Below are 16,170 nucleotides of genomic sequence, written 5' to 3' on the forward strand. Positions count from 1 at the left end.
TGCATTATGTAATCACACCAACATATATAATAAACCCACCCTGCCTCTTAACATGGATTTATTAAGAAATGAACTGGGTTTTGTTTGGGGGATTGTCAGCTTTTGATTGGATGGCCATGCTCAAGAATTCCAGATACTAGTCAACATAAAAAAATAAAAAATAAAAAAACACCTTACTCTATATAGTCTCTGAGTTCATTTACAGAAACTGTATCACTTGGATTTTTAGATTTCTTGAAAGTCACATCAAGGATATAGAGTGCTTTCCTCCCACACACACACTTGTCGTAGTAAGCCTGCTTACTCTTTTCTGCCAACAAGGACAGTTAGTTTTTGTTTCTCTTTTCCAGGTGCCTTCCCATTATCATTATTGACCCATATCTTGTATATTGTGAAAAGACAAGGACAAAAGCCATCACAAGCTGCCCAGGCTGTAACGGAGAACCTCAAACAGTAATTCTTACCTAAAGAGTTAGAATTGTTGACTTGACAGACACTGGCTATTGGTGAATACATATTGTCACTATGCTACAAAGAAAGCCATGCTCGGAGAGACCTTATCCTATATAATAAAAGCCTAATATGCAAATTTTCCGTTCAACTGGGGTTCGACCAGGGGGCGGGGCCGGCCAGCCAACCATGGGAAGGGAGGCCCTGGCCAGAGGTGGTGGCAGGCAGCTGGGGGAAGGGAGGTCCTGGCCAGCAGCTGGCAGCCACTAGGCACCCTACCTGTGAACAAACTTTCTGCACTGGGCCTCTAGTAGAAATAGAATTCCTGGAACCTTAGTAACTAAATGCATGGCAAGTCTCAGCAATATATACATTCATCCAGTGTATGACCACTCTCCTCTCACACCTATTCTCTGATGCAAAGACAATAGAGAAATAAAAGCTCCTTCTCTACTCACATCACTCATGAGTTGGCTACAAATGGAGGTATATTACTCAAATTATATTTTAAATTTAATATATAGTGAGGGTGCTAACACTTCAAATAAATCTATAATATAGTCTTTGGTCACATTATCTCCTTTGTCATCAAAATTGCTGTATGTTGAATTTACTTATAGCAGATACAATAGTTTACAGTAGCAAAGGCAAGAAGCATGTTTTTGAGACACTACACCAACAATTGCACAGTACCATGACAGTCTTGGGTCCAAATCACGGTTACTTACTAGTAAGCAAGCAAAGACGTCAAGGGAAGCAAACTTATTCTGGATGACAACTTTATGACCTAAAACTTTAATGGCATGAGGGTTAGAACAAATGTCTGCTATAGATAACTACTCATGTACAACTCCTAAATTCCTCTCAGTGTGAAAGGGTAGCAAAGTTTGGAGGCCATTAAAACTTGCAGCCATTTCACCTCTCCACCCTGAGGTTGTCAACTTTCCAAAGTTGAATAGAATTTTCTGGAACCTGCCTTTTATTCAAAATTCTAAATGATGAGAGGCAAGTAAAATAATAAAATAAAAAAAATCTTTAATGTTCAGGACCTTAATTTGTGGCAAATCTTCCTAAATTACATCATGTAAACAGTAATGAGGAAAAACACACCACTGTTTCAGATTTAGGAGGTACTTGTCATTGCAACTGTATTTTTTCTTTTTCTTTCTTTTAATCCTCACCGGAGGATATTTTTCCATTGCTTTTTAGAGAGAGTGGGAGCGGGAAAGACAGAAATTATCGATGAGAGAAACACACTGATTGGCTGCCTCTTGCACGGGTCGGGCCTGGACCAAGGAGGAGCCTGCAAGCAAGGTGCATATCCTTGACCAGAATCAAACCCAGGACCCTTCGGTCCGCAGGCTGATACTCTATTCATTGACCCAAACCAGTTAGGGCTGTATTTCTCTTTTAAGATTGAACAAATCACAATCCCTTTACAAGGTTTTCAAATGGATTAACCTAAAAAAATCAAGATGTTATAACATTTTATTTTTGAAAAGAAAAACCATCTATATTATTGGCATTAAATACGTATATATTTGAAAACTGGCTTTCAAAGCAAAAGTCATGATCTTATACTTGCTATATAATGAAGAACATGAAAAGGCTGTGTGTGTTGAAAAAGAATTGGAGTTTGAAATATTTGGAAGGGAGAAAAATTCCACATGCAAGACAGACATCCAAAATGGCTCAACATAATTTATTTTTTTTATGTTAAAATGTACAGAGTTTTTTTGAAAGTACTTGCTAGAAAGGGGGAAAAAGTGATATTACATACAAGGAGAGGAAGGGAGACCAACTGGCCCAGGAGCGCATGACATGGAGAAATACAAAGGCATCTAGGCACCCCTTCCCCTTAGCTTACAAGTCACCATGAACAAAGTACAAAGAGGTTACAAAACAGGAAAAGCAAATATAAACAGACAGGAATAGACTTAGTTAGCTTCATTTGTACATGCGGCTTTTAGAGGCATCTGGAGCTCTATTCACACACTCTAGAGATCTCTTTAAAGAGAATTTTTATCTTTCTTAAAATAGTTTTTAATATTCTACAACAAAGATAAAAAATTTTAAAGATGGAATGAAATGAAAAAGCTCTTATTTTAAAAGGCATCAAAGTCACTAACAAGTGAGTTTTTAAATTTCTTTTTTAGAAGATTACCCAAGTTATTTTGCTAAAAATACATTTTTTTTTTTTTAAACAGAAGTGAAAAAATGACAGGTACCAATATTACTGTGTTGGATAATTTCTTTTATAATATAGAAAAGAACATTTTCTCTACAATAGTTCTAGTCACAAAAAGGCTTGTGGAAAAAGGGAGCTGCCCGATTGAATCTTTTTTTTTTTTTTTTTTTAAGAAAGTAACAAAATCAAACACAATCGAAAACCAACAGAAACTGAATTCACGGCCCTCATTGCAACAGCTTCTCCTTCTGCCTTGACCCTCCACCCTCCTCCCAATATACTTCCCTCCCGACCCACCCCAACCCCACCCCAACCAGGAAGCAATGATAGAGCTGAAGATAGGGAGAGGGCAGAACAGTGCACTTTCTACATAGATGACTGAGAACTGGAATAGTATATACAGAGAAACTGGGTCCTCCACAGCCTTGTACATGCTCAGAATTGATAGCGCTAGGATGTGGAATTCTGCTTTCTTCTATGTAACACATTTAATTGAGAAAGTCAATTAAATTGTATTAAAAAACAACAAACCTGTGCATTTGAAAAATGTAATGCCTAATTAGTACTTCAAAATTTATCTATATAAAATATACAAATAAGGGAGAGAACTTAATGCTTATAGGTTTTTCTTTAAGCAGTACTTCCCCCTTTTGGATATTTGACTGCACATACCAAGTGGTATAATAATTTCCATCTTCTAATGATGGAATACACATATATATTTATATATATAGATTTTTTTACCTATCCCTGGAGCAAGTAACAGGAAGAGAACGGGCAAACTGGCTGCACAAGAGAGAATGGAATTGGGAACATAGGAGCCTGCTAAAACCCTGCTGTCCAGATTTGCCCTGCTATGCTGGTGGTTGGTTTATCTTTCTTCTCTTCTGCCACTCACAGGTGAGCAGCTAGTGCACTCTGATTCACAGGGGATGAACTCAGGATCTCAAAAGACAAATGAAGACCAGAGGTATGTATCATTTAAGTAGCTATAAAACTCACACCATGATCTTCCTTACAACACACATTCTGTCATCTCTTCCAACATAAACAGTATCAAAGGTTTGCCAGGTATTTTCAAATCACCGAAACATTATTCATCAGCACTGGAAGAATGTAAGAGGCTAATCACTAGGAACTGTTGTTTGAGTTTAATCAGAGTCAAAGGCTCAGGAATTAAGACCCTTAGCATCTCAAAGTACATACTAAAAACGAGAGGTTGCGTGGAACGTGGGCTTTTATGGCTGATTCACCAGGTGGTAAAAAAACGAGAGGTCAATTTCCTCTTTTTGATTGTTAATTGACCATCTCTATTCTCCAAGGCTAAATTAGGATTGCAAACAGCTTTCCTCTGAGATTCTGCTGTTAATTGAGACTTACAGTATTTGTGTGTCTCTGAGTGCTAAGTGGGTATTGTAAAAAAAAATTATATTACACTTGATTTAAGAAAGACAAACATTTCAATTAAGTCCATCTAAAAAAAAAACATTTTGGGGGAAAGGTTTCAAGAGGTGTGTGTGTGTGTGTGTGTAGGGAGTGGAGGGGATTTTAAAAGGAGAAGCATTTTCCTGCCTCGCTTTATTAATAATAATAATAATAATATTAACAATAATAATAAGTTTAAGGAGCTTGGGTTGTTCTCCATGTCCCCGTCCGAGTCTCCCATAAGTGCCTCCTGCTGGAATGAAGTAGGAATTGAAAAGTTGGGTTCAGAGGAAAGGGTCTGGTTAACCCTCGAGATGTATATATAACATTTAAAAAGGACAACACTGGGAGCTGCAAACAGTGAAGGGAAACATACATCTTCAAATAAAATCAAGATAGTTCACTTTTACACAAATTCTGTCCATGTGGTATGTAAAGAAAGTAAGGCTCTTTTTAATTATGAAAAGATTTTTGTGCATGTTTCCCCTATCCCCAAATCCATTTTTAGATGAGTTCTATTGTAAAATGTTCAAGATTATGAAGAAAACCAAAACCCAGAACAAAATGAACCCCCAAAAAAGAGAAGACCAGGTTTTTTTAAAAATAAAATAAACCAAAGAAAAATTCCTCTAAATCTACAGCAATATTTTAACTGGAAAAAAAGGTCCATTTTTCTCTGGTTTGTCAGTATAAAAGGTTCCTTTATTTATATATATTTAAGTTTTTAATTGCAAGTTCATCTTGCTCATCTTCTCATGTAAGGTCCATTGAGTGACTGCTTGGGCACACCAGCAGCATTCATGTAGCTGTGATGGGAGGGGCCAGTGTACATCATGTTTCCATGAGGGTTTGGCTGCATAGGCTGCTGGGTATAGGCCTGGCTCCCCATCATTCCCATCTGCATCTGCATAGGATACTGTGCTGTCTGGTTCATGTAGGCAGGGTTACTATGGTAACTGCTATTCATCATGGGTTGTGTCATTCGATAACTGTTCATGGCATTCAAGGTGTTCATATTCATGGAATTAACATTATAGGTAGGGGTTGGCATCAAATTAACCCCCATGTTCATGCCACGCTGAACGGCCAATGCACGAGGGCCAGCCTGCATGGCAACCGCTGGTGGACTGCGGCCATACAGCTGCTGCTGGTGAGCAGCTGCCGAGGGCAGTGGTGCAGATTTGGAGCGGATGGAGATGTGCCCCTTGACTGGCATTTGCCCTTGCAACCTCTGAGTGTGAGGAATGCCAATGTTGGTAGCAGACATGTTGCACTGTAGCAGAGGGGACGTGAGGTTCATGGTGGTAGATGCCAAGTTTGGGGGTGGCGTCATGGTGGCTTGTGCTTGAGGGGTCCCAGCCAATGGATGAGATGGAGCTAGCTGCGCCAGCCCTGTATTGGACAAAGAAACACTGGTTGCATAGGAAGTCACAGCAGGAGAATGGCTGTAAGGCATGGCATGAGGGTCCATAATGGTGTTAGTCAGCTGCTGTAACTTGGCTAAACTGAAGGTGGCTGATGGTTGAGAGTAGCTGCCGGCACCAAAATCCCCTGGAATCCTCTCGTAGATACTGATGTTCCCAGTGCTTCCGGATTCCGGTATCTCCATGATCATCGGCGCTGGAGTGAAACTGTTATTCATACTACACTGTGACAGGGGCGGCTGCTGTTGAGGTGGCGGTGGGGGTTGAGGCTGCTGGGGCTGAGGTGGTGGCGGCTGCTGCTGCTGTTGCTGCTGCTGCTGCTGGGGTGGTGGAGGCTGAGGTGCTGGTTGCTGTTGCTGCTGTTGCTGCTGTTGCTGCTGCTGCGCCGGTGGCGGCGGCGGCGGCTGCTGGTTACTGGGAGGCCGCTCCACCACACAGCTCTGAGGTGACTTGATGTTGCAGTTGGCAGCAGGCTGGACATTGTTCTGCTGCATCATACTGCAGCTGTTGCCCATGTTTGCCATTTGCTGAGTGACAACACAACTGTTCTGGGTGAGGCTGCTGGAGGACGATAGCCCGCCATAGGAGCAGCTGCTCTGGGAGTTGTTGTTCCCACAGATGCTGCCGCCCATTGTGGAATCATAACTGCTAGGGTTCTCATAGTTTTCCGTGGTGCTCTCAATGCTGCCCAGATCACTGAAGCCACTGTCCACCACCTGCTGAGAGTGGTCTGATACGGAAGGCACATCCATCATGGGGCTGGTCTCCATGTTCTGCATAGAGGGGGCGGACAGGGATCCTTGTTCTGGGCTGATCTGAGTGTAACCACTTTCAAGGGCAGGCACATTGGGACTGCTGACTGAACGGACGGACTGACTGGGATGAGACTGAACAGAAGATATTGGACTATTGTGTTCAGAGGCATGACAGTCTTCAACCATTGACATCTGAGGGTCTTCGTCAGCTTGGGTGTAGCTCTGCAGCGTCTGACAAGCTGCGAGTGTCTCTTCACAGTCCTGGTAGGCACCCTCGTGCTCATTGCTTTCTTCTTGAGTCAAGGACTGTACTGCTTGCACAGTTTCCAGATCCAGTTCACTATGGGGAATTTCATCTTCCTCTTTTAACTCAATTAATTCTTCTTTAGAGTTTGAATCTTCTTCGTGATCATCTTCAGACCCTGGCATATGCTCTGATATCACCGATGTTTCATGGGAAGTCTGTTCTTCTTCAGAATCTGGTTCTGTTTCCTCTTTATCCTTTACATTCCCCCTACTGTTCTGCATATTCGTATCTAAAAAAGCCTCCTGACTACCAGGACCCTCTTTGACATCTTCTCTAATGGGCTGCTCCTCTAGTTCTTTTTTCTTTGTAGATTCTAGATGACCATCATCTTCATCATCTGCATCATGGTCTTCATTCTGGTTTCTCTCTATAGCCACTTCATCCTCTTCCTCTTGCTCTTGTTCTTCCAGTTCTTGTTGCTCTTCCTCAGATTGCCTCTGCTCTTCTGAGACACGGGGTTTCTCTTCTTCCTCCTCTACCTCAGGTTCTTTCATTTCCATCTCGGGACTGTTGCTATCCATTGGAGAAACTGCTCTAACTTCACTGCTGGTTGTATCTTCTTCTTCTCCCTCTTCAACCTCTTCTGCTTCCATGTGCATCTCCTCTTCTTCCTTCCTTTCTTCGGTTAAAGGTAAGTCTTGCTTTGATTCAACGGTTTCTTCATTTTCTTGAATTCTGAGTTTACGTCCAGGTTTTAGAATGGGGACAATGGGCTCAACAATGCGTTCTTGAGTAGAAGACACAGGCATGATTTCCCGATTCAACTTAAATCCTGGCTTACGACCAGGTCTTTTCTTCCAGTGGATTGGTTTTCGGCTTTTGCCTTTGGGCCATCCCTTTTTCTTTTTCATAGGTGTGGATGTATCTGGCTCATGAGGAGAATCCTTCACATCACATTTTCTCAAGACAGGTACTGGCTTTAGGATAGGAGTGTCTGTACAGGAGGATAAAAACATAAAAACAGGTTATAAGATCTTATGTTTTTTAATGCCTTTTTTCTGAGACCAACAAATACAACAGAAATGATTTCACTAATCACCACAAACTTGATTATCTTCATTGTCAAGAATCTAAAGAAGAAGCCTAATTAATGACATCTTCTAAAGTTATAAGGTAAGTTGGCAGAACAGTGAACGAATGCTAGTCAACATTCTGTTACCATCCACTAGCTAAAATCAGTTCTAACTGTATAGTTTGGGAAAGTTCCTCTAATTCAGTTTTATCATTTATAAAATAGAGATGAGTTTTATAAAGGTGCAAATACTAATTAGTTATTACAACTATGTTAGACAAATTATCTTTATTATGTAAGTTATAAATCAGCTCATATCTTCATGTTTTGTGTTTTGTTTTGTTTTTTGTAATCCTCACCTGAGGACATGTTTCATTGATTTTTGGGAGAGAGTGGGAGAGGAAGGAAAGGGAAAGAGAGGGAGAGAGAGGGAGAGAGTGGTAAGGAGGGAGGAGGAGAGAGAGAGAAGGGGAGAAAGGGAGAAAAATCAATCAGTTGCCTTCTGCATGCACCATGACCCACAACCTAGGTATTTGCCCTGACCAGGAATTGAACCTGAAACTCATTGGTATATGGGACAACACTCCAACTATTGAGACACCCAGCCAGGGCTTTTTTTCTGATTGCAATTTACACTGAGTGGCCAAATTATGATGATCTCTAAACGCATAATAATCTGGCCACTCAATATATATTCTATATAGTAAAAGGCTAACATGCAAATTGTCCCCTCGACCAGGAGTTCAACCAGCAGGCAGGCTGGCCAACTGCCCATGTACAAATTCATGTACCTGGCCTCTAGCGCATGCGAGCGCGCACACACATACACTCTGAGTGGCCAGATTATTATGCATTCAGAGATCATAATAATCTGGCCACTCAACGTATATTCTCTAATTATCTTATTTTCCACAAAAATCATTACTTCAGTTAATTTCATGAGCCATGATTGAGCAATTTTACAAAATAAATGTTGTGTTTGAATGGGAATAGCTGCAAAGCATTTAGTCTTAGACAAATACTGACCTAAGAAAAACCTGAAGACCAAAAACAATGGTTTATTAAAAATATAATAAAATTTATTTTAGCATTAATTTGTTCCTTTTAAAAAAGTGTAGCAAAATATTCATAGCATATAAAAGTCCCCATCTTAACATTTTTGATGTGGCATTAAGTACATTTCCATTTCCATTTATTTATTTAATCCTCACCTGATGATATTTTTCCATTGATTTTTAGAGAGAGTACAAGGGAGAGAGATAGACACATTGATGCAACAGAGACACACTGATTGATTGCCTCGAGCCTGCAACCAGAATCAAACCTGAGTCCCTGCCATCTGCAGATCAATGCTCTATCCACTGAGCAAAACCAGCTAGGGCACATTTCCCATTAATTTTTAAAGGGAAGAAAACCAAGGCAAGAACATGATTTGCAGGGGAAAGCTAAAAAGGTATAGTTAGCAAAAATAATTTGAAAACAAAGAAAATTTGTCCAACTCAACAGAAACTTCAAGGATACTATTTCAGTTTTTAATGATACAGGTTATAATTTTATCAATGTGCCAAATTTTTAAAATAAATTTTTAGTTTCCTACTTACTATATATCTCAAAATATAACAAAACTCTGGAAAAATCATTACCAAATCAGTTATCTAGTCACTTTATTAAAAGTATTTATTGTAGTTTTGGTTGGTGTGACTCAGTGGATAGAGCTTGGGCCTGTGGACTGAAGAGTCCCGGATTCGATTCTGGCCAAGGGCACATGCCAGGGGTGCAGGCTTGTTCCCCTGTAGGGGGCATGCTGGAGGCAGCCCATCAATGATTCTCTCTCATCATTGATGTTTCTATCTCTCTCCTTCTCCTTTCCTCTCTGAAATCAATAAAACTATTTTAAAAAAAGGAAGTTGTCACCTTTTAAAAAAAAGTATTGTATAAATATATGAGCAGGGAGAAAATGGAAGTTATCCACTAGATTTGAAACTGAGTGAATTTAGGTGAGGGCTTGTGCTTGGGGGGGGGGGGGGGACAAGGAGACGTATGTAAAACTTTCAACAATAAAGAATTTAAATTTAAAAAAAAAAAAAAGGAATTCTGCTGAGACTGGTTTGGCTCTGCGGACTGAAAGGTCCCAGGTTCGATTCCGATCAGGGGCAAGTACAATACATTGGTTGTGGGCACATCCCCAGTAGGGGGTGTGCAAGAGGCAGCTGGTGGACGTTTCTAGCTCTCTACCTCTCTCCCTTCCTCTCTGTAAAAAATCAATATATTAAAAAAAAAACAAACAAACAAAAAAAACTAATTCTTTTCAGAAAAGGAGAGCATTAAAAAAAGCAAAAAAAAAAGAAATTAAGTGGACTTATATTTTTTAAAAATAAAAAGCTCAACTAGTTAATCCATAAAAGCTATACGTTTATACCTATGTTCAACTTAGATCCCTTTAAATTCAAAAAGCTCAGTTTAACCCTATGCAAAGCAAACACTGTAGATATAGGCAGCACGATGGCTCTGGCAAAAATTGAGGCAAGGATACAAATGACTAGTGTGTGACCCAGCTTATGTATGAGCTCATTTCTTCATTTCTAAAGAGCAGTGTTTCCCAAAGTGTGGCACACGTACCCTCAGGGGTACGGGAAGAGTTTGGTGGGGGTATGCGTTGCACCGGAGTTTGGTGGGGATATGCACTGCACCGTGCTTAGCTGCGCCTAATTCTACGTTCTCATGAGTACGAGGGGTACTCAGCGTTACGAAAATTATAGAAGGGTACACATATGTCAAAAGTTTGGGAGACACTGCTAAAGAGGAAATAATAACAAGGGTGCTTTAAAAGTAAATCATTGAATATTTAGCTATACCATATTTTAAAGTATTGTTACCACTTTATTTAAAAATGTACTACTAATTGAGTAAGACACCTAAAGACATGATTCAGGAAGGATTCCTGAACAGATCTGAAGCAAGTCCAATTTACTTGAATCTGATCTTATTTAAGAAGCATCTTCTTAGCATTTGTTAACTATTTATTGAATACCTATAGTAAGCACTCAGTACACTGCAGTAAGTGAAACAGATTAAATATAAAGAGAGAATGTTCTAGTAAAGAGTTATTACTAAAATATCTTCCTGACACTAAGTCTAGTCCACGTATTAACTAAAGTTTCAGATGATGGACAAAAAAAAGGATTCTTTTTCTGCCGAAACAGCAATAGGTTCCGGGTTGAAGGGGAAATTAGAAAAAAAGAACTTTAAAAGACAGAGGGCTAAAAGAGGGTGAATACACTTGATACAACTTTTTAGAGATTACCAAATCATCCTTTAGTTACTTAGTACGCTGTGTTTGTGTTTCAGCCTTTTTATTGAAGGGTTTACAGCTATCACTGCTGTATCTCTAAAGACAATAAAAATACAATAAGCAAAAGGTCTGTAAAACATACCATCGGCATCATCTGACTCTTCGTCATCGTCATCATCATCTTCATCTTTCGACTTCCTCTTAGAAGAGGATCGACACCTGAGAACACTCTGTGAGGGCAACCGATGGAAGTATCCTCTAGAGAATAGTTCATTTTCATCCTCTTCCTCTTCTTCTTCATCAATCTCAAAGGTGGGTTCCAATCTTGGCATCGGCCTCTCAGAGTCAGAGTCTTCAAAAGGTTCATCTAAAACTTCTGTAGTCTCAGAAATAGTTTCTGTGACCACACTGCTATTGTGGTGTTTGCGCTTTCGGACTCTCCTCCTTCGGTGAAGAATTGGTTTCTATTTAAAAGAGAAATAATTTTATTAACAGTAATGAACACTATCATTTCTACTAATAATATGATTAATATTTTTAAACCTAATAGAATTAGCACACATAAAATGAGAATGCTATTTATCAAAATATATTTAAATTAAAAAAAATTTATTGATAGAGAGGAAAGGAGAGGGAAAGAGAGAAAGAAACATCAATGTGAGAGTGAAACACCAATCAGCTGCTTCCTGTATGTCCCCTACCAGGGATGGAGCTTGCAACTGGGCATGTGCCCTGACTGGGAATTGAACCACCAACCTTTTGGTGCATGGGACAACCCCCAACCAACTGAGCTATACCAGCCTGAGCTCAAAATAGATTTTAAATATTATTTCAAAATACCTTAGTAAGATACTATACATAATGTATCATAGATACAAAGATGTTGGATAACTGAATACAACTTTGTAAAAGAATAGGCAGGCAGGCCCCAAAGGACAGATATTGTAATTCCCTTATTAAGAGTGACTTATACACCCTAGGGCGATGTCTATTTCATTACTAAAATGACATACTGGTTAGTCCCTCAACTTCTCTTTTCCTCAAGAGAAAAAAAAAAGGAATAAACACTTTCTGTTTGTCTCATAGCTCTACTATTAAGGTCAGCAGAACTATCAGGAGAACCATTTCATGCATTATCCATGGAGTTCATTGGAATGCAGAAATGTGGAGCTGATAGGTATTTACTTGATGTTAGTGAAGCATTTCAAAAGTAATAAAATATTGTATATCTGTTATTGGAATTTGGTACATTAGGCACAATTTTGCACACAATAGCACAAAATAAAAATGATGCATCTAAGCCAATGACCTAAGCCAATTCCCTCATTCTACAGAGGCGAGAAAGGTGACAGGACTTAAGGTCACAAATGCAGGCAGTATAGAAATGGTTGTAAAACACAAGCTATGACTCTCAGTCACGTGAATTCTTCAAGAACGTCAAAAGTACTTTGTACATGATCTCACTGCCTATTATAATATTCCTTTTTTACACAAATAGCCCAGTTTTATTTTATAAAATGGCAAAGATATATTCTTCTATAATGAATAGAATTAGTCAAGAGTTCACTTTTTCTCCACTTCAAATTTACTAATCCTTCTAGTTAAGAATATAATTTCCAAACTAAGTTAAACATGACCTTGCTCTTTAGAGAAATAATTGACTGGAGCATGAAATATACAAGTTGAACCTGAAACATCTTTTAGTACAAAAAGTAAGGAAGTGCTCAAAACAAAACAAAAACCTTCGCAAAGATGAAGGCATGTATGTTAAAAGAACACAGGAATAAAACGAAAAGAGCTCCCAATATCCAAAGCTAGAAGAATTTGAGAAACAAAATAAAGTAGTAATGTTAGATTATAACTCAAAGTATAAAGTAAATATCTATGAGTCCAAAGCGATATAAATGTATAAACAAATAAATAAATGTGAAGAATGGATAAATATCCCAAGCAGGATTCTAAATAAACACAGGTATTCTGCTCTTAAGGAGTAGAGTATTACTCCCCATACCTCAGGTGTGGGTGGTAGACAGAGATTTCCTCCAAAGACTACAGAAAAAGGAAAAAAGGAATACCTTTACAGTGGAAAAACCTGACAAACACAAGCTCAAGCCAGGTTATGGAGGTTAACAACAGTGGAAAGTCATATTGATAGTAAGTACCCTTGTATATATACTGACAGTAATACCCTTTATATCAGGGGTCTTCAAACTACGGCCCGCGGGCCACATGCGGCCCGCAGAGGAGTCTGATCCGGCCCGCCAGGTTTTTTGGGCAGTGAGCGCAGCCGAGGTGTTACAGTAGGAATTAGTAGTTCATATAGTCCGGCCCTCCAGCTCTCTGAGGGACCGTGATCTGGCCCCCACTTTAAAAAGTTTGAGGACCCCTGCTTTATATGATGTGATGAGAATGGCACTTTACCACTTTACCTCTGTGGTCTTCTTAAGAATACATTACCCCCTTTTAATATCATGAGGAACATTCTCAAAACTTTCAAGGTCACCAAAAACAAAGAGTCTGAGAAACTATTATAACCAAGAAGGGCCTATGAAGACATAACTACTAAATGTAATGCAATATGCTGGATGGGATCCTGGAATAGAAAAGGGACATTTGGGGGAACTGAGGAAATCTGAATAAAATATGTACTCTAGTTAATAATATATAATTGGCTCACTATTTGTGACAAATGTATCATATCAACCCGAGAAGTTAATAATAGGGGAAACTGTATGAGGGAAATACAAAAACTCTCTGTACTTTCTTTGCAATAATTCTATAAATCTAAAACGGTTCTAAAATGAAGAGCTTTTTAAAAAAATAAATAAATAGCCCTACCTTTTGTTTTTTAAGGGTCTGCCAAAGAAAGGAATTATTTCATTGCTTTGTATGAAAGCTGTCACCTCACTACTACAGGATGTCTCATCCAGAGAACTAACATACTTCAGGCTGGCTGGCTTGTGACAATGCTTCAAGATGACTCCATAGCCTGGAGTATTTCTGGTATACAGTTTAACAAAAGTCACCATCATCATCACAAAGGATTTTTTAACAAACTGGCTCTCATTCAAAATTTGCACAATGATGAAATATATAGCTTAGGAAATGTTTTTAAAACGAGGTTAAGACAAACTACTGGCAGAGTGAAGGGGAGAGAAGGGAGGTGAGAGTACAGGGAAAATAGTACCACTGGAGATAAGATGAATGGCTTCGCTCTGAGCATCCCAATATACATCCACTTTCCATAAACTATGCAATACTTTCCTCTCCTTTTCTAGTAATTATTTCTAAACTATACACATTTTAAAAATATTTTTTAAATCCCTGTTCTTATTTAAATATCAAACAGCAAGCTGAAAAGTAGTCTGTCAACCCTTACATAAGCTTATGACTTCTAAGCTAATTACCATGAATCATAGAAGTCACATGCACATTTCAAATAGTCACAGGAAACAATATACTGAGGCTTGGAGTTTAAAAAATAACCCACTAAGAACTTCTCTATTTACTCTTTTAGAATTCTAGAAGAGAACAACTGTATACAATAAATTGCAACTGGAAGAAGGAAAGACATCAGAGAATCGCTTTACCTTCCGCTTCAGTGTGGGCTTTGTGAGGATCGGCGGCGAGCTGGAGCGAGGACTTTCGGGCTCCTCCTCCTCCTCACTGCTCTCACTGAAGCCCTGGAGGAGAGCCTTGTCACCATCACTATAGCGCCGGGGCAGTCTGTCCTTGCCTTCCTGTAGCCTACACCTCAGAGCCTCCGGGCTTTTCTTCAGATGTCCTCGCCACAGCTCAATCCCTTCACTTAGTCTTCTTTTGGGAATGTCTGGCTTCCCGTCCTGGCTTGGCTGCTCCTGAGACGCTACCAACCGTTCCTCACTTTCAGTGTATTGTCCTTGGGAGGTTTCTGATTTTTCCTTGCATTCTCCGTATTGTTCCTGAGGAGCTGACGACTCTTCCAAGAGCAGTTTAGAATCTTTATCACCAAAACGTTCCTGGTTTTTTTTGTTCTTCCTCCCACAGCGGCCTCTCCGAGATGGCTGATTATTTGCAGGAAGACTATCCCGGGGAAGAACTTGTTTGTTCAAACGTGTAGAAATGGTCGGTGCCAAAACTTCTGGTTTCTTTTCACTTTCTATTGAAGAATAAGAATCTTGTTCTTTGTTCTCCTGAGATGCAGACTTTCCCACCTGATTTTAGAAAATAAAACCATGCTGGTTAATTTTTCAATCTTATCTGGTACTATATCCTATTCAGATCTTTTAAATACTAAGATAAAAAAACAGAGCTTAAAAAATTTATTATTTAATAGCTAACATGAATATTTCTTACGTGTCAGACACTTTTAAATGCTTTAAAAAGGTATTTAAATTTCAAAATAATTGTATAAAGTATAATTAATTACATGCCCATTTTATAGGTAACTGGGTTACAAAAAGTTTAAGTAAGTTATCCCAGGTCATGCAACAGCAAATGAAGAAGTTGGGATATAAACCCAGGCAGTCTGACCCAAGAGCTGGTGCTCTGAGACACTATGAAATACTATCTTCAATAAACAAAATGAATACTTTTATTCTTATAAATTTTAAGTGAGATAGTTTCTGAAACTTCTCAGAAATAAAAATTTATAAACAGAGAGGAGATGGGATCTGAAATATGAGCAAGAAAAGGGATGTTAGAAAAAGATGAAAAAAAATTGTCTATAATCATTTTGATTTATTTTTATTCTGAATATATAATTTAATTTTAAATATTAAATTACATTGAACAGGGGCAAGAATTTGTTTACATTATCAAAGGAGGGCATAGATTTTTTTTAAAAGGATGAAAGAATCTTTTTAAAAAAAAAAAGATGCATGCCCTAACCGGTTTGGCTCAGTAGATACGCAGGGGTCCTCAAACTTTTTAAAGTGGGGGCCAGATCACGGTCCCTCAGAGAGCTGGAGGGCCGGACAATATGAACTACTAATCCCTACTGTAACACCTTGGCTGCGCTCACTGCCCAAAAAACCTGGCGGGCAGGATCAGACTCCCCTGGGGGCTGCATGTGGCCCGCGGGCCGTAGTTTGAAGACCCCTGGAAAGCGTCGGCCTGTGGACTGAAGGGTTCCAGGTTTGATTCCTAGTCAAGGGCATGTACCTTGGTTGTGGGCACATCTCCAGTGGGGGGCGTGCAGGAGGCAGCTGATCAATGTTTCTTTCATTGATGTTTTTAACTCTCTATCCCTCTCTCTTTCTCTTGGTAAAGAAATCAATAAAATATATATATTTTTTAAAAGATATACATCACATGAAGAAAAATATTGAAATATATA

At 39.1% G+C, this 16,170-nt stretch overlaps 1 protein-coding gene across 3 annotated transcripts in view; it reads right to left on the reverse strand.

Annotated features, from left to right (window-relative positions):
• Positions 1 to 2,131: 2,131 nt before the first annotated feature.
• Positions 2,132 to 16,170, reverse strand: part of KAT6A (lysine acetyltransferase 6A) — a 97,105-nt gene continuing 83,066 nt past the window's right edge. For all 3 annotated transcript variants that reach the window (XM_084879769.1, XM_084879768.1, XM_084879767.1), the window contains 3 exons: positions 14,444 to 15,046; positions 10,996 to 11,317; positions 2,132 to 7,483 (listed from right to left, as the gene is read on the reverse strand). In XM_084879769.1, the coding sequence (XP_084735895.1) occupies positions 4,809 to 7,483; positions 10,996 to 11,317; positions 14,444 to 15,046 (3,600 nt within the window). In that variant the 3' untranslated portion in view covers positions 2,132 to 4,808. The remainder of the gene's footprint in view (positions 7,484 to 10,995; positions 11,318 to 14,443; positions 15,047 to 16,170) is intronic.

This window comes from Pipistrellus hanaki (assembly GCF_964339955.1).
Source record: "Pipistrellus hanaki genome assembly, chromosome: 3".
NCBI classification, from domain to species: Eukaryota; Metazoa; Chordata; class Mammalia; order Chiroptera; family Vespertilionidae; genus Pipistrellus; species Pipistrellus hanaki.